At 40.8% G+C, this 27,476-nt stretch overlaps 2 protein-coding genes across 3 annotated transcripts in view; one reads left to right on the top strand and one right to left on the bottom strand.

Moving 5' to 3' along the window:
• The window catches only part of PLA2G7 (phospholipase A2 group VII), a 42,996-nt gene extending 30,370 nt beyond the window's left edge, over nt 1-12,626 (top strand). For both annotated transcript variants that reach the window (XM_068557736.1, XM_068557735.1), the window contains 9 exons: nt 229-373; nt 1,929-2,022; nt 4,853-4,921; nt 5,471-5,597; nt 6,438-6,551; nt 7,690-7,781; nt 8,957-9,127; nt 11,543-11,691; nt 12,140-12,626. In XM_068557736.1, coding sequence (XP_068413837.1) covers nt 229-373; nt 1,929-2,022; nt 4,853-4,921; nt 5,471-5,597; nt 6,438-6,551; nt 7,690-7,781; nt 8,957-9,127; nt 11,543-11,691; nt 12,140-12,282 — 1,104 coding nt within the window. In that variant the 3' untranslated portion in view covers nt 12,283-12,626. The remainder of the gene's footprint in view (nt 1-228; nt 374-1,928; nt 2,023-4,852; nt 4,922-5,470; nt 5,598-6,437; nt 6,552-7,689; nt 7,782-8,956; nt 9,128-11,542; nt 11,692-12,139) is intronic.
• A 2,468-nt stretch (nt 12,627-15,094) lies between these two features.
• TDRD6 (tudor domain containing 6) lies at nt 15,095-27,246 on the bottom strand. Its single transcript, XM_068558470.1, is given in 5 exon segments — nt 15,095-15,124; nt 18,248-18,337; nt 19,606-19,730; nt 21,179-25,874; nt 25,876-27,246. Coding segments are annotated over 5 exon segments (6,312 nt in total).
• Between the last annotated feature and the right edge of the window lie 230 nt (nt 27,247-27,476).

Genomic DNA, 27,476 nt, shown 5'->3' with positions numbered 1-27,476 from the left:
GCTGAAACCAGGCTGCTCATACTTTCTTTTCACTCAAAAAGCATACTGTTGTTCTGTTTCTCTTCCTTTTGACTGCATTCAATCACCACGGCAACTTAAAAAGCTCTCTGGACCTCTTGTGCACAATAGAAGTATTTGGGTCCCCACTAATTAAATATGCAAAATAGCTGTTAGAACATGTTTCAGAAGCAACTTGACTAAAAGTACATTAACTTCTTTCCTCTACAGGGAACCTTCTTGCGTTTGTATTATCCATCCCAAGATGACGATCACTCTGACACCCTTTGGATCCCAAACAAAGAATATTTTTTTGGTCTTAGTAAATTTCTCGGAACACACTGGCTTATGGGCAAAATTTTGAGCTTATTCTTTGGTAAGATTTGTGTTGATTCTGCTTTTAGGCTCTAGAATATAAGAAAAGCTTGAAAATAGCAGGAGTTTCAGGCAGTTAAAGACCAAAGTGGATTGTCTCCAGTCCAGACATCTCCTAAGATGACAAAGTATTTCTTAAAAGGCCAGGTAACTATCAGAGAATCAAGGGTTCTCGTTTTGTCTATTCTGAATATGATGGGGTGCGTGGAGGGAGTGAAGGTATCAGACTTTCAGACTGGCTCTAACATCTCTCTATGGCTGGCCTGATTTTTGCTTCTTACATATTCTTGGAGGCAGTCATGTGGTGAGAACAGCAGCTGGGCTGATGTGACTACTACGTTCTATGCTCTGCGCTAAAGTGCTTTCTACAGTTGGGCAAAGAGAGAAAGAAAATAGAAGCCGCCATAACCCTCCAGATCCTAAACAAAGGAGTGAAAGCTAATTTCTTACATGTCATAAATGAAGAAACTACTCTCATTCCCATCACTGACCCCCAAGCGGCCAGCCTCTCTCACTAAGACAATCCGATGTGCATTCATCACTTAATATGTCTATATTTCACTAATATTGAGTTGTCCTTCCTTATCTGTTTGACCAGACACTACTGTTGGGCTGGTGTTAACCATGTCTTCAATTTTCCCCCTCAAAACTACCTACAACTTTTGGCATTCATTTTAAACATCTCGTTGGAGTTTTCTTAAGAATCACTTTATAAGGGGAAATGATGAAAATATTATCACTATGCATCTTTATGATGCTGAATAACTTATAAGTCACTCCCATAGCAATCGTCACATTCAGTCTTCATGACCACATCTCCATTGTATTGATGAGAAAGTGAAACACAAATAATTGATGATAATGATGACAAGTGAGAAGTGAAGGAAGAAGAGACAACATCTTCCATTTTTTTGAGCCCTTTACGATGTGACTGGATAGGTATGCTTTACATTTTCCTACTTAAATATGACTGACAAAACCCCCATGAGATAGATATCATTTCCCTCATTTTATAGGAGTCTGAAGCTCAGAGAGTTCTCTTGACTTGCCCAAGGTCAGTAGCTAGTAAGTGGCAGAGCTTTATCCAAAGCCACATCTAAGCGTGCAGTCAAAGGTCTCTCCACCTTTCTCTTGACTTTGATCAAGTTAGAATGAGAAGAGTCTCTGATCTGAAGATTCTGGATCTCAGTGTAATATTCCTGAGGTTTACTGGTAGTTTAGTTTCAGAACATTCCCTCTGAAGTTTTGCCCAAACCTGGGATTAATCATAAGGAACAGCCTTCCCGAATACACCTCTAAGTAGGAAAATGTCTCACCTCAAGTTCAGAGCTGGCAGTGAGAACTGATAGTTAATGATCCTGTGGTCCTAGGAAAAACACATAGTTCAGGCCCTTGGTTGGTGGTATCTAGTAGGAGACTTTTTAAATGAATTTACTATTAATGCATAAACACATAAATTCCATGGGTCAGAATTTTATACTAAGGAGATATGTTAAATTAACTAGCAACACTCAAGTCAGAAAAAACACTAATTACAGTCTCCCACTGCTGTCTAGGTTCAATGACAACTCCTGCAGCCTGGAATTCCCCTCTGAGGACTGGGGAAAAATATCCACTAGTTATTTTTTCTCATGGTCTTGGAGCATTCAGGTAAAGTTTCAGAGGTTGAACGACTTTAGCCTCTAGGGACAAATGACTGAATGCAGTTTTCCCCCAGAAGAGGGACAGCAGATTTTGGAGTGTCAGGCTGTCCCCTGCCCTGGAGGACTTGGCGTTCCTCAGGAATTAGCTGGGATCTGTTGATCGGTCCTATAGCCCTGTTTTTTCCTGCCTCCAGCCCATGGAGACCAGCTTCACAACAGAGGAGACAGGCTGTCGCATTTTGGGTTGGTGTCCTTCTATATTATAGTATTTACACTCTCAACATCATTCATTGTATTAGTTCAGGTCCTCCGAGAAACAGCCACCATGATTAGATTAGCGGTGAAAGACATGTATGACAAAATGCCCACGAAGGATAGAAGGGAAGGAGCGGAAGCAGAAAAGATGGGGAGAGCTTTCAGATCATGGTGCAGGCTGGACACTTGGGAAGGAGATGGGAGACAGAAGGACTGGATAGGGAGCATCTCGAGACTGCAGCACGATCCTAAGAAAGATTGGGCCAGGCCGATGGAGGGAGTGCTTGACCAACAACTGCCCCTCAGAGGATCTCTGCACCTCACAGGAAAGGACCTGCGCTAAACACACACCATGTCCAGTCACTGGGACCAACCCACAGGAAGCCTAGCTTTCACTTGGATCCACAGGGGCAGGAGCTGGGAGGGGTCTTTAGTCAACTGTGATCTCTGTGCCATGACGAGTGGCACATTTTCATGGCCACCACACGCCCTCCACGTTCTTCCTACATCTTCTCAACTGCCTCCCCGTCTTCCACCTCAGAGGATTATAAGACTTTTAGAAGAGTGGCTTTTAGCTGGTAAGAAATCGCGTAGCATCTGCAATAAGAAATTACCGTAGTCCAGCTAGTTATTTGATTCCTTCTAGACCAGTGCTTGGCGTCTCAGAATCTGAGGGCCGGCTCCAGCCTGCTGCCCGCTTCTGTAAATAAGGTTTTATTGCAACTCAGTCACACTCATTCATTTTCCCCATCGTCTCTGCCACTTTTGTGCTACAACAGCAGAGCTGAGTAGTTGTGACAAATAGTGTGTGGCCCGCAGAGCTGGAAGCAATTACTCTCTGGCTTTTTACAGAAAAGGTTTTGCTGATCCCTGTACTAGATGATTTTCCCTTCCTGAGTTGGTCCTGCATTGTCAGGGGTAGAAGACATGGTGCCTACCTCCTTTTTGTTCCTTATGGCCATTTCCTATTGAATACATGATAGGAGAAAAGATTGTGCAGAGCAAAGATGTGGAAGGGATTCTGAATGTAGTTGCTAATTAGCACATGATTCTTTAAGCATCTCACCCTAACCAGCCATTTACATAACAGCTAACGTGTGTTTGGTATTTCCTCTGTTGCAGACATGGTTATAAGCACTGAAACTGTGTAACTTACTTAATCCTTACAGTAACCCGACCAGGTACCGTAATCTTATAACATCACCCTTCTACAGGTAAAGCACTAGGGCAGAGAAAAGATAAGTGACTTATCCAAGGTAGAGAGCTAATAAGTGAGGGAACCAGGATACGATCACCTGCAGTGGTCGGAGTGTAGGTCCTGTTCTCTTAAGCATCACATTGTACTGCCTTCCCGCACTATGCATTATCTTATCAAAACCTTATCACTATTCTAAAGCAAAGGCTTTATTATCTATCCCCATTTTACAGATGAGGACAGAAATGCAGTAATGTAATTACCTAAAGTCATAGCTGGGAAGTGGCAAACCCAAGATTAAAACCCAGAACTCTCAGTTTGGGATTGACATGTACACACTGCTCTATTTAAAATGGATAACCAGGGCTTCCCTGGTGGCACAGTGGTTGAGAATCCACCTGCCAATGCAGGGGACACGGGTTCGAGCCCTGGTCTGGGAAGATCCCACATGCCGCGGGGCAACTGGGCCCGTGAGCCACAACTACTGAGCCTGTGCGTCTGGAGCCTGTGCTCCGCAACAGGAGAGGCCGTGACAGTGAGAGGCCCACGCACCGCGATGAAAAGTGGCCCCCGCTCGCCGCAACTAGAGAAAGCCTTCGCACAGAAACGAAGACCCAACACAGCCATAAATAAATAAATAAATAAATAAATAAATAAATAAATAAATAAATAAATAAATAAATAAAAACTCTTATTAAACCTTGACTGTAGGACTGACAGGAGCTCTAACTGAATCAGAAAATGCCCTATTCCCACTTGAAAGCAATGTTGTAAATACAAAAATAAAATAAAATAAAATAAAAAAATAAATAAATAAATAAAATGGATAACCAACAAGGATCTACTGTATAGCACAGGGAACTCCGCTCAATATTATGTAACAGCCTAAATGGGAAAAGTATTTGAAAAAGAATAGATACATGAATATGTATAACTGAACCACCTTGCTGTACACCTGAAACTCTCACAACATTGTTAATCAACTATACTCGAATATAAAATAAAAAGTTAAAAAAACCCAGAATTCTCAAAGGCAATATTTATAATCACTGCACCAGTGTTTCTCAACCTTGGCACCACTGATGCTTTGGACTGGATAATTTCTTGTGGAATGTAGTCCTGTGCATCATAGGATGGTTTCAGCAGCATCCCTCTAGCCACTAGATGCCAGTAACACCCTCCCGCTGCTCATGATAATGAAAACCCCGCCAGACATTGTCAAATATCCCCTGAGGGGTAAAATCAGCCCCCTTTGAGAACCACAGCTCTCTGCTTTACCCCAGGGCACTACTGCAGGGGTATAATTACCTCCATATTCCTAGGTTTATTTGTGGACCCCTTGTAATCATGACTGGTAGTTGAATGCTTCCCTCTTTTTGTTTTGAAGGACAATTTATTCTGCTATTGGTATTGACCTGGCATCTCACGGGTTTATAGTTGCTGCCATAGAACACAGGTACGTCACCTGGTATGTGGCTGAGCTCTGCCTTTCGTAAAGGTTTATGAAAAGTGCTGATAGAATCGTCAACTATGGCTACATGATGAGATAAAAAGGAGACTGAGTTAGATTGTCAAGTATATAAAAAAATAGCTAACATTTCTAGAATGTTTATCGAGTGCCGTGCTCACAGACCATCTCATTTAATCTTCATAACAATCCTTTAAGACGGTTATCATTACCACTGTTTCAAGGAGGCAGAGAATGAAGCTGAGGAAGGGTAAGTAATTTGCCCCAAACCACACAGCTAGCAAGTGACAGAACTGGGATTTGATTCCAGGAGAGAGTTTTCAACACCACAGCCTCCCAGAATTGTGAAGATGGAATGGGTTGTTTACAGGCAACCATGTCTTTTTCTTAGAACTCCCTTGGGGGCTTCTTTGATTAAAAAAAATATAGAGTGCAAGAAAGGGAGTCAGAAAGAGTCAAGGATGGGGATGAGGAACACAGGTGAGATGAAGGAGAGAAAGAACAAGCGTAAAGTAACTGATTCTGTTTGTACTGTAGAGATGGCTCTGCATCTGCGACTTACTATTTCAAGGACCAGTCTGCTGCAGAAATAGGAAACAAGACTTGGCTTTATCTTAGAACCCTAAAACGAGGGGAGGAGGAGTTTCCTCTACGAAACGAGCAGGTATGTTGCAGGAAGAAGAGAGGTGGCATGGTGACCAAAAAGCATAGGCAAAATGATGACATTTGTTCGTTTCATTTTACATATGGCAGACCATGCTCCTAGATGTCCTTACTTCCCATCCCCAAAAGATCTGTCAGAGGATTCTCTGAGTAATCAAACTCCCTTAATGAAATATATGGATCACAGTAAAAACAAAGACCAACATAAAAATCCTAGGAGATGACGGTGAATATTCAGAATCCTTTTGCATTAGAACTAAAGACTACTTTTCACAGAGGTGGTATAGAATAGCATTAAGAGTCCAGGCCTCAGAACGCAACTTTCTATGTTTGAATCCTGGCACCATCACTTAGCAGTGGAGTGATCTTGGACAAGTTACTTATTCTTTTTGTTTTGTTTCCATGTTTGATCTGTTACGAAATAATGAATATTAACAGTATCTTTCACATGGGGCTTTGAGGAAGATCAAGTGAAATAAAGCACATTGCTTTCCACCTCTGTGCCAGGCTTTATAGTGGGTGCTTTTTATATATGTTATTGCATTTAATCCCATCCACATTTCACTGAGGCATTATTATACAATAAATGGAAGTTCAGAGAGGTTAAGTAAATCATCTGAGGTCACACAGTGGGTAAGCAACAGAGTAAGGATTTGGACCAAGCAATAACTACCTATAAAGCTGGTGCCTGGGTCATCATGCTAGGTTGTGTTCTAATCGCTAATCTCAAAGTCATTTCCGGTTTATAAGCAACCACGTATTTTTTCCACCTGCCCCCTCTACACAAGCTTTAAGTGTTACAACTTTTTACTTTGCCATTTCCTTCTAATCATCATCTTAGGTACTGCAACGAGCAAAGGAGTGTTCTCAAGCTCTCAATTTGATTCTGGACATTGATCATGGGAGACCAGAGAAGAATCTATTAGATTTAGAGTTTGATGTGGAACAGGTGAAGGTGAGCTAAAAAAAAGCCATTTTCCCCTGGCCTAGACTTCTTTATTGCTCTCATTTTTGTCTGTTTTACTGCTGTAATACAAGATACAATATGATAAATGGCTGCAAAAAAAAAAAAGTACCTGCAAAGTATTCCAACAGTGAGGAACACATTAGGTTGAACTACATATGAAATTGCCACCAGCCAGCTTTGATCTACAAAAATGGCAATTTCATATGTTTCAACTTAATACAACCAGTGGAAGTATTGTAATTTCTTGGGCAGTTCCTGCATGTTTTTGAGCTTGATCTGGAAATGCTGGTGAAAAGTTTTAGACAGAATATTGGGGTGGGGTGGAAGGATATCAGAGTGGACCGCGTGAATGAAGACTCAAGCGTGTGTGTAGGGGGGTGGAGTGTAGGGAAGGAGAGGGCACTAAGAGGATGGTATGTCCTCCAGACACAGTGAAGCGTTTGTGTCCCTCGGCTAGCCACTCTCCTGTCTCCATACCTTTGGACGTGTTGTCCCCTTGGTCTGACACCCCGTCTTCCTGACTCAGTCCTGCTTAATCGTCAACTCAAGTCGGGTATTATCTCGGCCATGAAGCTTTCTTGGGCCTCACTGCCCACCCTGGGCTGGGCCAGCTGTCTATCATATGTGCTCCTTGGTACGACCCTACTGCATCTGCATCATGTATCTGTAGCTCCTTCCCTAACAGACTGGGAGCTCATGGAAAATGAACTATAGTGCCTGGCACAGAGCAGGTGCTCAATCAATAGGGAATGAACAAACTAATAAACATGGAGGGGGAAGGGGGAGAAATCAGCAATGATGTTGATGTTTCAAGTGTGGGTGAAGAGGAAGGCCATGAAGTTTACCTCTGAACTCTTAGAAATGTTCAACAACTACGTGTGTGTCTTTGTGTATATATAGGTAAGCATGTATGTATACGTACATATATGTGTATATGTTTAAATATGTGTATGTGGGTGTGTGGGTGCACGTGAATGTATGTATGTGTATGTATATTTCGTTTCTAAGAAACCAAGGTACTTAACCATGCCTGTGAAAAAATAAGTTTATGATTCACAAAATCACTGCCTATCCTCCGAACAACCTGCAAGATACTGATAAATTCATATCATGCTTTTTCACATAGGACTCTATCGATAGGGATAAAATAGCGGTTATTGGACATTCTTTTGGTGGAGCCACAGTTATTCAGAGTCTTAGTGAAGACCAGAGATTCAGGTAAGAGAATGAGTCTCAGTTTTTGGAAGCGGGGGGAGTGATAACACATGTGAGATAGAATTTATCAAATTCTTAGTGAGGAAGCGTTACTTTGGAATTCACAAGTCTGTTCTTTTGCCTCCATAAAGTCCTCCATATGAATTTTCCTAAACAGAAACCATCTACTTCTCTTGCTATTGAAAACTCTTCCCATCTCTCAATATATTTCCACATTATTATTTATCTGCTCTAGGGCTTATTATTTTCATTTGGAAGTTTATCTTTATATATACATATTATCTGTGACATAATGATTGTAATAATAATATTGTCCTCTTATACTGTTTTCTAGACTTCCCCAATAGGTAGGGCATTTTCTAATTAATTTTTTTCATCTTTAAGATGAAGTGTGGGCTAAAATTAGACAGTTATGTGGGTGGAAGTCAGGCCCCCAGTCTTCTAACTTGAAGAAATATTTTCTTTCTTGAACCATTTTATCCCAGATTGATGAGATCATGTAGAACCAACCATGTAGAAAGAGGGTAGGATCATTTGTGGAACTTCATCTCACATTTCTTAAAATCTGTTTCAACATAAGGGGATTCTCTTCTTTCCTCCATTTAGCACATAAAATAGAGTGTCCAAAAGGCTAAGAAACATAGGATAACTTACTTTTAAAAAGAAAATTAATTACATTTCATTTGCAAGTGATACACTCCATAGACTTTTCTTCAACACCCAGACACTCTTGCAGGTGAAGCATCTCTAAATATAAAGGAACGGGTCTAACTGTTACTCTGAAAGAGGTATAATGAGTACACGACAGTATCCAGAAGGACTAGAAACAGGGGCATGTACTGTGTTTTTTCAGATACCCCCCAATTTTGAAGAATTACGGTACTTATAATATTTTAAAATTTATCTTGAAAGATAACAAAAAATGAATAAAAAATTTTTAAGTACTATGTCTTTCTAAAGGTTGCAATTCTTAAATGCCTCCTAAAGAAAATGATTGTATAATTACAAGTTTGCTACCTTATAAAGCTAATCATATCCCTTTCCCACAGTGAAGTATAACACCTCTTCAGCTCAGTGAGATAACCCACAGTGATCTGCTGCGGTGTGTGTCTCTGAATCCTTGCATTATTAGAAATTCCTGTATCTGGACCAGCGTGTAACCAGACTTCTTTGATCAGGTGCGGTATCGCCCTGGATGCATGGATGTTTCCAGTGGGTGGTGACGTATGTTCCAGAATTCCTCAGCCCCTCTTTTTTATCAACTCGGAACGATTCCAATATCCTTCTAATATTATAAAAATGAAAAAATGCTACTTACCTGATAGAGAAAGAAAAATGATTACAATCAGGTAAGTATCAGTAAGTGACTTATTACATCATCTGAAACAGAAACTTGAAACTTGGATAAACAAGCAACAGATATCATTTGGTTGCTACTCTAGAATTATTCAATTTGTTGTTCAGACTTGGAATAAGGGAGAATATTAGATAATCTCAGTTTCCAAGTGCATTTAGACTTACTCTTTTTAAAATGCAAATTTTTGAGTAGTGTTAATATACTATTAATGTTAATATACTATTAACCATGTTAATATATTATATAGCATGTGCTGATAATTAAAATTTGCATCAGGATACATGCTACTTTTATCTAAATATAAGAGCAAGCCTATACATTTTTAGGGCTGGGATAGGGGGAAGTATTCCATCAGTAAGCTAGGCTAAGAACTCTTTAGAAAAAAAGTAAGATCATCTGTTGAGACCTGCAGTGTGTTTACCTGTTCGGTAAGTAGATGAATTTATAAATTCTCAGAAGCTGTAATAGGGTCCCTTTAAGGGTCAGCAACATGCTTATATCGTGGATGTGAAAAAGAACTCCCAATAGCGTTTTGAACTCACAATGAGATGTTACAAAGCAAAGACTGAGCTCCTTCCTCTTTTATCTGAAACCTGATTTACTTAGAAGGGCACAGAAGAGGTGGCAAGAAGGAAACACACACAGTAAAGGCAGTAAACACTCCCAGGACAGAGAATGGAGGACTCTTTTCCAATTAAGGTGGTCAGAAAAGGCTGCTTAGAAGAAATGGGGGTAGAATTGGGTCTTGAAGGATCAAGAGACATTATTATTATTTTTTAAGATTTAATTTAATTTTTATTTTTTTGGTTGTGTTGGGTCTTTGTTGCTGCACGCGGGCTTTCTCTAGTCGCGGTGAGCGGGGGCTACTCTTCGTTGCGGTGCGTGCGCGGGCTTCTCATTGCAGTGGCTTCTCTTGTCGTGGAGCACGGGCTCTAGGCGCACGGGCTCAGTAGTTGTGGCTCACGGGGCCCTAGAGCGCAGGCTCAGTAGTTGTGGCGCACGGGCTTAGTTTCTCCACGGCATGTGGGATCTTCCTGGACCAGGGATTGAACCCGTGACCCAGCAATCCCACTACTGGGCATATACCCCGAGAAAACCATAATTCAAAAAGAGTCATGTACCACAATGTCCACTGCAGCTCTGTTTACAATAGCCAGGACATGGAAGCAACCTAAGTGCCCATCAACAGATGAATGGATAAAGAAGATGTGGCATATATATATACATATATATATGTGTATATGTATATATATATATATATACACACATATATATGTATATATATATATATATATATATATATATATATATATATATACACATACACAATGGAATATTACTCAGCCATAAAAAGAAACAAAATTGAGTTATTTGTAGTGAGGTGGATGGACCTAGAGTATGTCATACAGAATGAAGTAAGTCAGAAAGAGAAAAACAAATACCGTATGCTAACACATATATATGGAATCTAAGAAAAAAAAAAAAACAGGTCATGAAGAACCTAGGGGCAAGACGGGAATAAAGACGCAGACCTACTGGAGAATGGACTTGAGGATATGGGGAGGGGGAAGGGTAAGCTGGGACAAAGTGAGAGAGTGGCATGGACATATATACACTACCAAATGTAAAACAGATAGCTAGTGGGAAGCAGCCGCATAGCACAGGGAGATCAGGGAGATCAGCTCGGTGCTTTGTGACCACCTAGAAGGGTGGGATAGGGAGGGTGGGAGGGAGGGAGTCACAAGAGGGAAGAGATATGGGGATATATGTTTATGTATAACTGATTCACTTTGTTATAAAGCAGAAACTAACACACCATTGTAAAGCAATTATACTCCAATAAAGATGTTTAAAAAAAATGGCCATTCTATTTGATGTTAGGCTGTTGGTGAATTTCAAGTCCATCAATAAGGGATATTTATGAGGTGCTTACAGGTTAAATAATACAAGGCAAAATTTTGTCTGTCTTTTAACCTACTTAATCCAAGGCTTAAATGCAAAGTGTTTTTGCCCAGCAGCAAATAGATATCCAGTTAAGTGTGGTGGTAAGGGGGCAGGATTCTGGTTCTGAGTTCAGGGACCCTCAACATATAAAACATTCCACCTACTCAAATTGAAAGTAATCATGTCCTCTACAAAGCTGGAATCATCTCTTCTAAAACCAAGATGCCAAGCAAGACAGGAATCTTTGCCTTATTGATCTAGAGGGGAGGAAGAATATATACTCTAGGACCCCTAAATGAACAGCTTTGTGACCCTCAAGTACATCTAAGAAGATCAAATCTACAAGTTTTGTTTCCTTGGTTTTCGTAAATAGGCCAACCAGGCCAGCATCTTTCCTGCACGGTAACTACAGAAATAATTTTGTCCAACAAAGTGATTTGTAAATGTCTCCTTTCTCTTTCAGGGGTTCAGTCCATCAGAATTTTGTTGACTTCACTTTTGCAACTGGCAAAATAATTGGCTACATATTCACACTGAAAGGAGAAATAGATTCAAATGTAGCCATGGGTCTTAGCAACAAAGCTTCCTTAGCATTCTTGCAAAAGCATTTAGGTAAGAAAGGGATCTTCTTTCCTGACATAAACCAGATGATTCTCAGGAAAAAACTGTCTATCTTAACTGTGCATGAGTCCCATTTTGACTGTTCCCAGTCGGTTTACAATGGAACACTGCAGTCAGTCCATTTGAAAACAATTTAATTTTGCTGCTTTGCATACTATGCATCACAGGCAGCAAGCGTACCTGTTAGAGCTAATAGTCTTTCTGTGAAGCCTGGGGCAGATTTCCAAGCAGAGGATTCGGACAGCATAGTGCCTCAATCCCATCTGTCATTCAGATGTTGCAGCCACGCAGAGCTCACACAGAGCTCACACAGAGCACCTTGCCTCCATAACGGTGACGCAGTGTGGGTCGTTTGTGAGGCTAGGGTGCCACCTAGAGGCACTGAACTGTTTAACACTTTCCGAAGTTGAATATGTTTAGTGACATTTGTATTTTACAGGACTTCAGAAAGATTTTGATCAGTGGGATTCTTTAATTGAAGGGGAAGATGACAATCTTATTCCAGGAACTAACATTGACACAACCAACCACCATGCCACCCTGCAGAACTCTACAGGAATACAGAAGCCGAATTCAGATTAAAAGAACTTTTTAAAAAGTCTTGTTTAAAAACTGTCTAAAAGTGTGTGTGTGTGTGTGTGTGTATGATTTTAATGTATTTTCTCAAATAACTCATATTTGAAAATGTAGGCTATACCACAATAGTGATTGAAGCTTGGATTAAGATTTTTTTCCTTTAAATGTAAAGAAAGACTGCTACATATAAAAATCATACCAGCCTAAATTTTAGTTTTACTAAAGTGATCCTTTCTCGGTGTCACAATAAAAAACTGATTTTACATTACTTTAATGGACAAGTATATTAAAACAGGCATCATGCCATTGAAAATGTGTTACAATGACCTAACACTCCCTAAAAACATAATAAAAACAGATTTTCTTGCCTCTTTTTTTTTCTATTATAAGCAGTAGAATTGAGTTTTAGCAACATGGTCTTCTGGGTGGGATTTGGTAGCGCTTCCCTTTGACCTTGGGTCATGGTGAGAGAAATCAGACCAAGCGGATAATAAAGCCATTGCTTTACCGTGGGATGGGCGGGACTGCACAATTTCAATATAATGACTAAACGGGGAATGGATGGGGGTAAGAATATTGGTGACAAAGCAAAGGCAGCAGATTAAAGCAAGTTGGTAATTTGTCTGCATTTACTTTAATGGTTTACCTCTGAGGCACTCTATTTACTAAAGAAAGCTACATAAGACAGGCCCACGATTCCAGCCATCACACATTAAATCACTGATTCACCCGAAAGCTGCAACAGATAAGAAAGGACATAATTTTAACTGTTTCATTTTCCACTAGTTTTATTGATATTTAATGAATGTTTTTAATTTTATGTGTAGTAGTGGGAGGGGAAAAGCACAATAAATGGAGGTAAAAAGATAGCTGAAAGATTTGTGCACTTATGTTTCTGGGAGTCATGGAAAATGTATTTTGTTTCCCAAGGGGTATAAACATTTCTGCCACTCATCAGTTAAGTATATTTTGGTCTAAGAATGGTCTTGTTCCTATGAATTCTCCATAATTAAGTTTAATTAAAGCCTGTGTGAACAAGGATAATCAGTACTTAGTAAGCAAGCCTGGTTAACTATTCTACCCCTATTCCTTTTGCCCAGTTAATAAGTAACTGTGTTTTCTGATTTGGCACTCAGGCGTATCTTAATGTTTTCATGTGCAAAAACACTCATTTTGAGAAATATGATTTCTACTCTAACTGTTCAGATTAAACGTTTTTAAATAGAGAGTTAAACTGCTTAGCATGAAACTGATGGCTTTCCATAATCCGACCCTAATGCATCTTCTCTGACCTTTTCTCCCAGTAATTAATTCACAAATATATCTCCTACATGAATGAGCTAAATGTGTCTAATCATTATCCCAGGAACAAGGAATATACTCATCTACCTCAATTACGTTTAATGCAGAACCCTCTCCTTTTTACTTACTGAAATTATACCCAACTTTTAAGGTTCTTAATTCTCACTATTCCCATCAGGCTTCAGGGTCTCATAATGTTTCATATACATACATCTTTTTCCCCATTCACATGTAGCAAACCTCTTTACTCATTTTAGAAATGGATAACCATTCCAATTGTACTGATGTCCCATTCAATAGCACCTCTTTAAAATCCTTTGTTGGTGGCACATGCTGATGCTGAAAGGATCCAGTGAGTTAAAGTTTAAAAACTACAACCTACCATAGTGCATACTGAGTATCTTTTGGGGGAGAGAAGGAAATATTTATCAAATGCCTACTCCTTTTCTGGCACTTTACATAAATTATTTCTAGTCTTAAAACACTGCAAGAAAGGTTTTATTAACCCCATTTTACAGATGAGGAAGGTCAAGACTCAACAATGTTATAATAACCTACCCAGGTCACATATCTAGTAAGCAGCATATAGCTAAGATCTGTTTCCTAAAGCTAGGACCTATACTTTGCATACTACCACTTATGCAAAACCATGCTTTAAAAGCATGGGCTTTGAAGTTAGATGGGTCTAGGTTTGATCAAGCCTCCGAGATTTGCTAGCTCTTTGACATTAGGCAAATTATTTACCTTCTCTAAAAAGCTTCAATTGTCTCACCTATAAAATGTGGATAACATTAATATGCACCTCAGAATCAAGGATTAAATGAGAAAATGCATTTAAAGTACCAACTGAGTGATTAACACATAAAAGCTAATGTTTAATATTACTATGTTTCCCCCAATTGTAGAATGGTGGTTCATTCCATGACTACAGATATTCCAGAACCACAGATATTTCCTTTTTAATGAAATGACACCACTACACTTTTAAGGACACACTTTATTCAAATCTTGTGTCATATTAGTATACTTCTAAATTCAAACAGAATATTAGTCAAAACTAGACAGAAAGGCAAAGCTTCAGAAAGAAAACAAAAATTTTGAAGGAGTTACTGCTAACAAAGCCATCCTCCCAAGTAGCATCATATAATATGCTTGTCATAAACCTATAATTTTCTATTTTAAACACTATATTCAGAAGAAACCCAAATAGTTTTTTTTGCAGTGTGAGTAATGTGTTAGCAAACTGTTTAGCAAAATAAATCCAACTGATTAGAAAGATAACACGTTTAAAGGGAGAGGAAAGATCCCAGCTCCGTATATACAGAAATAGCACTATAAATACACTACACAGGCAGCCTGAGATCTGTTTTGTTTTTGACACATATCAAACTTTTCGAAACGACAACTTCTTATGATTAGGTGCTCTCAATTTTCTGAAATATTCTGTTGGTCTGGGTGAGGTGGCACTTGTTTAAGAGCAGCTTCTGACTGATTGGCCACATTTATGGATGCACAGTTAAATCTCTATCGTCTCCAGACCTCTTTTCTGAAACAAGAAGAGAAAAACCTCAAGTTGAGAAAGAAACATAAAAATAAGAATTTTTTTTTTTTTTTTTTTGTGGCAGGGGGCCATGCTGCAGCATGCAGGACCTTAGTTCCCCAAGCAGGATCGAACCTGTGCCCCCTGCAGTGGAAGCGCCACGTCCTAACCCGTGGACCGCCAAGGAAGTCCCAAGAAAATTCTTTACATGGATGCTACCATGACAAAATTAACGTCCTCTAAAAATGGGGAGAGGGAAGAGGTGAGCATTCTAATTACTACAGGGAATTATTCCGACTGACGTGATTTTTAAAAATATTTTGGTCCTCACATTGTACCTATTATCATATAAAACTTCTCTAAAAAGGTTATGAAATTGGCATATTTTATATTTTTCTAGGATGATATTTGGCAAGGCTGATAACCAATTAGTTCTTTGTTCTCTTTCATTAGTGCGTATTTTTCACATAATACTAAAGTCACCAAAAGATGATTTCATTCTCTATGTGCCTCAATCTAAGAATCAGTGTGCTACTTACAAACAAGACCATGCAATAACCAGGAACATCCAAAAAACGGAATCATCATATACACTAAAAATCTCAAAAGAAGTTCCAAGAGATTATTTAACAAAGATCATTTGAACATCTGAGCTAACACTGAAAAAATCCTTTAAAATATGAATTTATCATACACCTTCAAGATTGATTCAATCAACAAATTCCCTGTATTTCAAGAAATCCTCTTCTTGTTTACTTATCACCATTTTTAGCTGAAGTGGTTTTTATTTTCCTGCTACTAACATCCAAGGAAATGGATGAACCATTTTTATCTGAGGGATTCAGGGTAATCGTACCTTAAAGACTTGGCAATTCTGGTTGGTAAAAGTATTTTGTTTTAAAAACACAAGTTACCTTTGACCACAGTATCATCCAATGACAGGCGGTGAAGATCTTTTCCCACTGTCCGGAATACAGCCTAACAAAAGAAACCGTTGGATTACTACCACTTCTTTATTATAAATACAAAATAATTAAAATCAGAAAGGGGACCATAGATACACCAGAAAAACGGTGAACAACAAAAAGTAATCCTATTAAGACTATGCCAATTTGATTTTATAATGAAGAATAACATCAAGTATATTTTCTATTCTTCAAATACCCATTTATCTGGACTATCTCCACTGTAGCATTCCATGCAGGGACTAAAGTGTCCTTTTCCAATTTTCAGCTTTCAAGAGGTGAAGAAGGTCAATGATTTTTTTTATAGTGAACAAATTCAATGACCTAAATGCCCAACAAGAGGAGAAATGGTTTAATGAATCATTGTCCAGTAATGTCATGTAATATTATGCAGCTATGGCCTTCTGGTGGCAGCCAAGATGGAGCAAGCTGACTTACACTGATTACAATGGAAAATTCTGGAGAGAATACAAAAAGCAACTATCTGAGGCTTCTCAAAAGTAAATGGGATCAGAAATATAGAAGGACTGTAGTAAAAACTTGAATAATGACCCAAAACAGGGGTGAGTTTCACAGGGTTGTTGGTTTTCTTGTTTTGTTTTGTTTTTTTTCTCTTTTTTTCTGCCTTTTCTCCTGTTTTTTGACCAGATGTTGGGCCAAATCAGAGCTGCCAGGCTGGGGTGGGCAGCAAAACAGAGCGAAATCCCCTCTTTCTAGCCAGCGGAGTGGAGAAAGAGGCCCCGAACACTAAGGGGTGGGGCGTGGGGGGGGGGCGGATATCCCTTCACTGTTTTTCTTTTTTTCTGCACAGCAGTCAAAGCGCAGGCACCTACAAATCTGAGAGAAGACGCTGGCCAGTGGATTGAGGAAAACATCCCTTTGTTATCTGAAGAGTCCAGAGGCAGGGGGTGGGGTGTGGGGGTTTTCTCTCTCTTTTCTCTATCTGCTTCACGCCAGAGGCAGGCCTGTCAGACAGAACTGCCTGGTCAGCCCCCAGGGAAACACTGGGAGAAGCATGCTTTCTGGCCAGAGGACCAGGAAACGGAGCCTCTGGGGGCTGAATAAGAGAGGACCCTTGGAGCCACAGAGTATGGAGGAAATCTCAGAGAGGAAAGGAATTGGAAAATTTGAACCGCTAATATTATATGTGAACCTAAGGTCATCCCGAACGATGCAAATGCAGAACAGAATCAAGAAAAGAAAAGCATAGCTAAGTCTTTAATCCCTGAGTGACTGTATAAACCTCTGCCCAAGTTCTAGACTAACCCCTCCATGGCTTATGCCCTGGGCAGGCCCAAACATTATAGCAAAGACGTTGAAGACTAAACTGACACTGGAACCACCAAACACAGAGAGAGAGAGAGAGAACCTGTGGTATGAACCTAATCAGGTTGACCACCTGCTAAAACAAAAACTTTAACATTTTCCAGAAGATTTTAACAGCCTCCAAAGTCTTACAACATCATATTCAAAACATTCAGAATATAATCCAAAATTACTCAACATACAACGAATGAGGAAAGGCTAATCATTTCTTAAGACAATCAGTAGATGAAAACCCTGCCATGACGAGATACTGGAACTACCAGATACAGATTTTGTAGCAAGAAGTTCAACGAACTGCAAACAGGATAAACTCAAATGTCTAGACATAATAACAGCATGGGAGATTGCCTACCGTATAATCTTAAATGAAGAACACAGAATATAAAACTGAATGTACAGTGAAATCAACCATGTTCAAAATATGTAGATGATATATTTATATTCCATATAAACAGAAAGATTATTAAAGAAAACCAAACTGATCAGTCCTTTTGCCTTTGGAAGGATGTATTACAGGTGATTGATACTTCCTCTTTTTAACTTTGCCATATTCCCAGATTTTCTGCATCAAACGTATTGCATAAAGGTCACAAATGCCAAACAATCTTCCTTTTTTTAAATCCCAAAATGAAAATCAATGAGTAAAACATTAATAAGAGATACTGGGCATAAAATCTAGAAACATTGCGTTATTGCTATTTTCCACCGTTATTATTACAATAGTAGTATTTTTTCCTCTATTATTCCTAAACACAAGGGCTTTGGAAATAGTTCCAGAATGAACTATTCAGAATGAAAGAGAACACTCTCATTAATTACTATTTACATAAACCCATACCTCACATGGACTCTTATCCAATTTGGGTATACCATTCCAGACATTCTCAGGGTTCACTACCTCTTCCATACCATTTGAAAGGTTCAAAACCTACAGGAGAAAAAAAATAGTAAAAACTGGTCATTCCAAAAGCTGTAACTGATTTATGTACCACAGCAACCGTTTTTAAAATGAAATACTTTAAAAGGTAATTAAATGATTTTATTAAACATCAATATTACATTTCAACTCAATGGTACTTCAGTTCAAAAAACGTACATTGAGTATCTATGCCTAGAGATCAAAGGCATAAAATTTAGATCTCAAGAAGTTCAAAATTTGGTGGAGAAACAGACCACTAAGCAGACAATTACAATACAGTGTAGGAAGTACAGACTCCTGCAATAGGAGGTATAGGAATACAATACAGGTATAAAGCTTTTGTTGGTGGGGGACAGAGAGGAGTGAAGAGATGGAGAGATTTAGAAAATAATGCTAGCGAATGCTTCCTGGAAGAGGCAATTGCTAATCTTTTAAAGATAAGTGGAAATTAACCAGTTTGGCAAGGGGACAGAATACAGGCAAATAGAACTGCATTATTAACTATATCAAAGAAGCCAAACACAAGAGTATATATAAGAGAAATCAAGCAGTATGGTGTTCATCTAATATAAGATACAAAACTCAAAGGAGTAAGACCTAAGGCTGGAGAGGTACATGCATGCTCAACCCCAGAGAACCTCCTGTGGCGTGTTAATGACTTTTCTAGACTTGAGGATCTCAAATTTTCATGGTGCAAGAGTATACGTTCCTGGTCCTTCCCCTGGAAATTCTCAATCAGCCAGCCAGGGCAAGGTCCAGGAATCTATCAATACATTTAAGAAATGTGCCAGGTGATTCTGATTAAGGTGGTTTTCAGACCACAGGAAAAACACAATCTACTGGAGGTTTCCAAGAGGTTTTCCACAAGCGAATGATGGAGTCAGATTTGCATTTGACAAACTCCACACTGGCAGTGTGGAGAATCAATTGAATAAAGACTAGAAGTAAACCAATAGAAGGTTATTAGAGGCATCTAGCCATGAAACGAGAGACTTAAGACAGTGGCATTAGGTATAAAAAGTTTTAACTAAGATAAGAAGTGGAAAGCGCAGAACTCACTGACTGATAGATAGGATTTCGGGAGTAAGGGAGATGAAAGAGCCTTGGATGCTTATATATGAACTTTTAAAATGATTTTTGCACTGCATCAAATTATCAGGGGGAATGAGCAGGTAAATAATCTATGCAATTGGATTTTCTACTCTGATAAAGTTTGGTAAAATTTCCTTAACAATCTGCAAGTACATTTTGAGACAAAGTACTTCAGTTTTACATACCCTTGTGCCTTCTTCAGCTATTTCCAAAATCTCACATTTAGACCACATGTTTCTTAGACTTGACCACACAACACATTTGGATCCGACAGTAAATCCTTTCAGAGTGTAGGTGTTCTCTGGTTGAGCTGCCAGATTGAATAGAGCAAGACTCAATGCATACCTCTTAATTCCTTAAAGATATGCAAGCAAAGCATTTCCCTAAGATGCATTTACTATTCTCGTATCATCAATATCACATATGGTACAACATGTTCTAAGTCTCCCTCCCTCGATTTTATTTTTAAATTCTTCCAGTGGCCCTTCCCCGTATAATTCCTTACCGCTCTCCTCAAAAAACACGACCGTGATGTGCTGTTTTTTTAAGGATGTGAATCTGATTTCTAACATTGAGAGTTACTACTTAAAGCTGGCTATTATTGCCACATGTAATGTGGTCTGTGGTTACAACAGCCATTTCTACAGGAAAGCAGCATGGTACATACAAGTGAGCAGACATTTTTATCACAAAGCTGTTACTTATTATTAAAATGTGACAATGAGGACTAAAAATCCAGGGTGGTATTTAAATAAATTACCATACATCCACAGGATGGCATACTACAAAACTAAAATATTTTTGAAAGCATATTTAAGGGATTAAAACGCAGGATTCAACACTGTATGACAGTACGATCTCTAGTTAGTTTTTTAAACTGTATGTAAGTAGACACACACAGAAAGGGTGAGAAACGTCAGGAAGGAAGTATATACACCATCACAGCATTCACAGTGGCCATTTCTTGGTGGTGGGATTATGATGATTTTCATTCTCCTTAATCTATTGTTTTCTCTATTTTGTACAATGGCTCAAATCTAATAATATAAAACTTGACACTTAAAAAGTCTAACATTGAGTATTTTAAAAAACCCTAAAAGATAGCTGTTTTGTGTAAATTTCAAATCTCGTTAAGTAGCCAAGAAAATAGCAGCAAAAATAATTTATAAAAAAGTTAATGACAAAACATGTTCTCCAATATTTACTCATGGCTGTAAACTTTCTTGATTAATACAGGCTCCGTAACTCCATTTTTTTAAGGGCTTCTAAACGAATGGCAAGGTATATGATGAAGCAAAACAGTTAATTCTTAAAACTGTGCTGAAATGATCCCTACTGTAAATTCATGCCTACATTATGCTTGGCAAAGGAACACTATATTTTTCAAAACTTACCAAAAAACATAACCTCTTGATTTTAGAGATGATTTGTTTATATTTTAAATGTGATTTCTTTTTGGAGACACAGACTTGAAGCATTCTATTTTTAAAAGCAAAATTAATAATTCAGCATTTCACCCAGCATATAAAGAATTATTTTACGTTGATTTTACTACTTAATTACCCACGTTTAAAATACCCTTCGTAAAATCCAAATCTGATTCTCTTCTCAGGTTTTAATCTTCCCTCCCCCAAATTAATATTTTAAAAATTCAAATAAGAATTATTCTCTTTTCTTTAAAACAAATAAGTACTTTTCACTAAGTTAAGTAAAAGCGAATGGGAAAAAACAACAACAACAACAAAAAAACACACGTACCCGAGACATGATCTGGTAAAGCGTGATTGTGTTTCCTTCTGGGTTCTTCTTCAGAAAACAGAGAGTTCAACGATGACACGGCATCTCTAAACAGAGATATATACTCTGTAAATTCTTCTTTATAGATATTCATTTCAATCTGCATCTTGGCATAGCAAGTCTTTCCGTGCTGGCACAGCCTATGCTCCTCATCAAAGCATCCCGCACAACTGGACCTTCTTGTGTCGTCAGCACACAGGGATTCTTGGGTTTTCTGACTAACTCTTAAAGACAAAGGGTTTATTTTGTCCTCTAGACACAGCTGGGCTGTAGGTAATTCTAGTTCAGGCTGTTTCTCGGCTTCACAGTTGAGGGGCAGTAGCCCTGGCCATGGTGGCGGGGTGGCCGCTGGGTCACAGCCTTGGGGAAGAGGCACAGACAGAGGCACCAGGCCCAGCTCTTCTTTCTCCTCATCTGCAACTAAGGAATGCTGCAATTCAATGGATTCCAGCTCCAGGAATTCTTTGGACTCATCATCAGGAGAAAGCACCACCTCAAGGGAATTCAGTTCCAGTACCTCCTTTGTTTCGGTGGCATGTGGTGACAATGTGCTAAATCCTGTAATTAGGTATTTATCATCAAACTTTGCTCTGTCACCCAGATGGCACTCGACTTTACCTTCCAGCATCTCAGTGCCAATTTCCTCTTTGCCTGGGTTTTCAAAAGTTTCAAAAATGTTATCAGTTTCGGGGTCAAAGAATTTACCTGGTTTGGTTTCAATGATGCTTAAGTCTTTGTCAATTCTTTCCAAGAGCTTACCTGTCTGTGATTCGACATAGAGTGCTTTCTCTTGTCCAGCTTTGCTACTTGGTTTCTGAAGTCCAACATCGGGACTGGGGGACCCAAGAGCTCCCTTTATGTCTGGGCCATTTTTTTCATAGGGCAGGTCACTGTCACTCATACCAATCTTAGAATATTTCTTCATTTTCTCACTAATACTTTCGCCTTTGCTTTTCATGTCAACGATGGCTAAAAGGATATCACAAACATCCCTTTTGATTTCTAATATTGTTATCTCCAACATATCTTCTGTTACTATTTCATAAAAGTAGTCATTTCCCTCTTGAGGGCATGCACCTTCTGAAATATTAAATCCTGAGAGGCAACATGGAAAGGCTTGCATGGGAACTGCCAACAGTTCAGAAGGGATGTTCCAGAGGGCTTTGGGGTCCACACAGTCTTCAACGTTTCCAAAGTCCACAAGCCTGACGGACACAAGAGAATCTTCGCAAATATTGGTGACAAGCGCCCTGTAATAATGCCCGTCTTCTCTGTATCTCACTATGCAAGGATCTCCAATATGAGGGCAGGGGATGCAGCTTCTCCAAGCTGTCACCTGCTCTCCAGCAGTTTGTACTTCCACTTCTAAATACTGAAGTTTCTCTGTGTCTGCAAACTGACACCAAAAATATTCAGGTCCATCGATCACCGTGGCATAAGCTCGTATCATCTTCATCTTTGGATTATACCAGTTAAGAAATACAGAAGTGTCTACGTCTGTTTTGTTGACAGACTTTGGACAGCCACCTTTAATTATCTGGGTAGAAAGTCCTATTTGAGATTTTTCACTGAAAGCATATCTGCTCATCATATCTTCTGCTATGATCCCATGTTCATCAGCAAGAATAACTTCCCATTTTTCTTGAAATTGAACAAATTCGCATCTTACTTGAGCCTCCTCTGTCCTTCGGGAAAAGTAATGCATCATTTCCTTATGGTTTAAAATCTTAGGAGCCCTAAGTCCCCTTAAGGAACAATGAATGCACAGTCCGGGTAATAGTGCATTAACAAGGTCAAGTTTGCCTATTGTGTTGGCGTGAACCACAGAAACATTGCCATAATCTATAAACTGCACAGAGAGAAGGTCATTGGCTTGTTGTTCCTTTACCACAGCACGATACCATAAATTGTCTTCTGGGAAAACAGCACATATTATATCTCCTCTTTGCAAAGGTGGGCCTGCATAATATTCAGGCCTTGTTCTAACAGTGTTTAACCTCTCTGAAAGACGATTAATTTCAGCCTCATCTTCTGTTAGTTGAACATAAAAGTCTGAAAGGTCATTTATATGAGAAACATACACAGTTGTTTTAAAGCCAGGCATTATAGTCTTCTGAGGGAACTCAGAAAATTTTAGAGGCAAACCTTTGTTACATGAATCTCCTATTTTTCTCTCTGGAAGAGTGGCTTCTAGTTTTGTGGCTTTCAAAGGGGGCTCAGATGAACTTTCTAATTTCTTTTCTACTGGTAATGGAGACGCTTGATTATTTTTATTTGCCACAGAGTGCTGATATTGAGTGACTAAGTTTGTCTTCATTGAACTGCATAAAAATTTGAGTTCCTTACATGCTGAGCTCATCTTAGGTTTGTATGAGTCTCCTAAGATCGCCATACTGTCTGATTTGTTCTCTATTGATTTACTTAAATACTCTGTAGGTGACAACTTCACAGCTTCCTTTTTTGCTTCAAGAGTTTCAGTTGTAGAGAGGAGTGCTTCACTTTCTTTTTTTCTTGTCCCACCTTTGCAACCCAGGAGTCCTAACTTCTCATTCATATTAGCATTAATTTGAATACTGTCATCGTATAGTTCTATAATCAGTCTTCCATCTGGATTCTTTGCTACAACCAAAGCCTTCAATGACTTATCTGAAATAGTCTCCTGAAACTGCATTGTAACTTCTTCTGGTATATGATCAGGAATATCAGATAATGAACATTTAATGGCTTGCATGGGCAAAAGTAAGACGTCATATGCATTGCTAGGTATTGGAAGCAGATCATGATTTGTTACCACATAAATATTCCCAAAATCAACAAAGAAGACTTTATTTGGTTCTTTTTCTATGATTATCCCCCTATACCAGTTCCCGTCAGTATACCTGGCAAGGCACAATGTGCCAGGGACCAAGGGAGATGTTTTTAAATTCAGCAAAACTTTACTTAATTGTGTAATATGATATGACAACTGTTCTAAAATATTTGCATTTCTTCCCAGCTGGCAATAAAATGTCCAAGGGTCATCGACATGTGTTACATACACTGATTCTTCACTTCCAATTTTCATATCATGTGTAGAATAGTAGTAAGAATGGAGCTGAACAGAGGGCTCCAGAGGCTTCTGAAGTTTTACTGGTCTTGCAAGTCTCTGTTCTACCAAAAAATGGCATGCGCTCTGGAAAGGTGTTAGCAAATCCACGACATTAAACAGCTCTTCAACGTGAACGGAAGCCAAAGCAAATATTGTGCATTTTAATTCTAGATTGTCTTCCCATGCCTCATGCACAAATTCACTAAAAGCTTGGATTGCCTTTTCATCCCAAACAAAAGGATTGTGACCCATTGGTTGAATTAAATTATAAAGGCTGCACCTAAAAGCTTGAACCTTAACCTTGAGAAACTCTTCACTAATTGAATAAATATTCTTCACAGATACCGTTTCTTCATCTCCATAATCTACAAATATGACGTTGACATGCTCTGAAGATTGTGCCCCAGTAATCAGAGCTCTGGACCATTTTCCATTTGCTGTTCGTTTTGCCAAACAAGCAGGGGTGGTTCCCTGGTAGGGGGTAGCTGTATTCTTGCAATGGTCCTGAATACTACACATTAGCGCTTTAAATCCTTCTATGTTCCTGGTCAGCTGGCACCAGAAATAGCCAGGGTTTTCAATATGAGACACTTTGACTTCTACTGTACTTCCAACTTCTAGCTCCTCTTTACAAGAAGAGCCTGGCTTAATGTCCAAGAAATTCTGTACAAGAGGAGAATAAACAGACACTCTTTTCTCTTTGCCCTGTACAACTAGTCCAGTTGAAACGTTTGTCACAACTGTTGTGTTATTCACAGTTTCTGGAACAGCTGTAGTTTCACCCTCTCTCTTGACTTTGTGTTCTACTTCCTTCTTAGCAGAAGATATTTTGTTATTGTCTGCAGTAGAATGGTTTGCAACATGCCCTGGAGAGTGTGCACTTACGCAAATATTTTCCTTTGTTTCAAATTCCTGATACTTGGCAAATCCAGCCTGAGCAATTACCTTACTAATGTTTTCTTCCCCTGTTCTTGATTCATCAAGAATCTCAATAACATACTGACTGTCCTGCTTATCAAGGACATGGATAACTAATTCTTTGTGGAGCACAGTCTTTTTAAAAAAGGAAATTGCCTCCTGGCTCCAATTTTTTCCCAAAGGCCAAATATCAGCCAGGGTGCACCTCAGGGCCAGTACTGGTAGCCGCCTAAACTGAGGGAGCAGCTTTCTCACATCATACAGGTCCATATTTTCTGAATTGCCCCGGTCAACGAAGAATACATCCACACTCTTGTCGTCTAATCGGGTGACCATAGCCCGATAATAGCCAGTTTCTTTCCATTTCACACAGCAAAGGTCATCGGCTTCAGGTTTCAAAACAACACCGTCCAGCTTACTGGCAGAGGCATAGAAACTGCACATTCTCCTCATCAATTTGCTGAAGGTGCCGTTGTGTTTCCTCAACCTAATCCAAAACTCAGAAGGATTTTTCACAAACTCCACCTGGGCATCATAGAAGGCGTTCATCTTTAACCTGATAGATCTCAAGGCTGGGAGTGAAATCTCTTCATCCACTTCTTCAGCAGGAAATTGAGACTGAAAAGCTGTTTCCAGTTCCTCCTCCCCGCCCCCCCTCCTCCTCCTCTATTCCCTGGCTCTGAAGGAATCGGTCAGCCAAGCAACAGGACTGTACTCCGAACACACAGTTAAGATTAATCCCATCTTCTCCATACAGGGTGACGTAATACACGTGCTCAAAGGAAGAGTAAAATTCAATCTTTGCGTTCACTGCCTGGCCCAGCAACAGTGCCTTCAGGTCACCGACCTGTGACCGAGACCAACCTCTGCCACCATCCCAGAGTCCGTACAAAGCGCAAGGGTATGTCACCACGGGCATTCGAAAATATTCGGGCAGCAAGTAGCGAAGGCTACTACAACTCACTAACTCCTTCCTTCCATAGTCCACATGAAGTACCTGGGCACAGCGCTGGGGCCGGAAAGTCTCAAGCAGGAGCGCTCTGTACCAATGTCCATCCAACCCGCAGGCTGCGCACGGAGAGCCCGGCTTGTCTGGGCTCTCCTCCCTCTCCTCCCAGGTGGCACTGGTATAGTTCTCATCCCCTGTCCCGGGGGAACCCCTATATATCTGGGCCATGCTCTCGGAGAGGCGGTGGATCTCCTGCGAGAGGCTGCGGAGCTGGCAGTGAATGCGGTGGGGATGGCACACCTGGGTGACCACCACGGGCTCCGTCACGCCCAGCTGCAGCTGGGGGTAGAAGTAGTCCAGGCCAGGCTGCTCCTGCTTGGGCGGGATTCGCGGGACGACCGGGGCCCCGGGGCCCAGGACAGCCGCGGTGGCCGAGAGGTAGCGCTTGAGCAGGGAGCGGAAAAGGCCGTCGGGCACCTGCCGGGCCAGGCCGAGCTCCTGCATCTGCTGGGACAGCTCGGGCACCTCCAGGAGGACCAGGCGGTGGGGCAGCAGCACGTCCAGGACCCGTCCGTGCATCTCCTTGCCCTGCAGGTTGCTAAGGAAGTCCACGGCACTGGCAGCCCAGTGCTGGGGCTCGCCCCCGCCGTCGCCGCCGCCCGCAGGCACCAGGCCAGCCACCACGCAGCCCAGCACCTCCGAAGGCAGGTGGAAGAACTCGCTGCGCCCAGGCGCCAGGGAGCCCGCGCCGGCCGTGATGGTGCGACCCTCGTCCAGCAGGAAGACGCGGCTCTCCTGCGCCTGCCGGCTGACCACGCGGCCGCGGTGCCACCGCAGACCCGCCTGCACCAGGCACAGCTCGCCCGGCGAGGCCGAGGGGCCTCCCAGCGCCCACGGGCCGCGCGCGGCCGCCGCCGCTTCCTGGGTCTCCCGGCTCAGCCTCACGTACTCGTCCCGCCGCTCGCCCACCAGCCCCCAGAGCTGCACGGGGATCACCTCGGGCTGCACGTCCACGAAGGACACCCGCAGCACCAGCGAGGCCCCCGGCGTCAGCAGCCCGGGCGTTGAGCACATCTCTGCCGCGCCGCCCGGCCCGCGAAGCCCCCGCGCCGCTGGAAGGAGAGCCCCGCAGACTCGGGCTCGCAGGACACACGGATTGGGAAGGACACCCAGCCGGGCGTCCCCGCCGCAACGCCGCCTCCGGGCCGCCCGGACTCGCGCTGACTGGTAAGACTCAGCGGCCCGACCAACCGCCCACGGTTGCGCCACAGCGCAGGCACTTGTAGCGCGAGGCGGCCAGGCTT

This window comes from Eschrichtius robustus, chromosome 12, assembly GCF_028021215.1.
Source record: "Eschrichtius robustus isolate mEscRob2 chromosome 12, mEscRob2.pri, whole genome shotgun sequence".
In the NCBI taxonomy this organism is placed as follows: domain Eukaryota; kingdom Metazoa; phylum Chordata; class Mammalia; order Artiodactyla; family Eschrichtiidae; genus Eschrichtius; species Eschrichtius robustus.
This window is presented reverse-complemented; position numbering and strand designations above follow the sequence as displayed.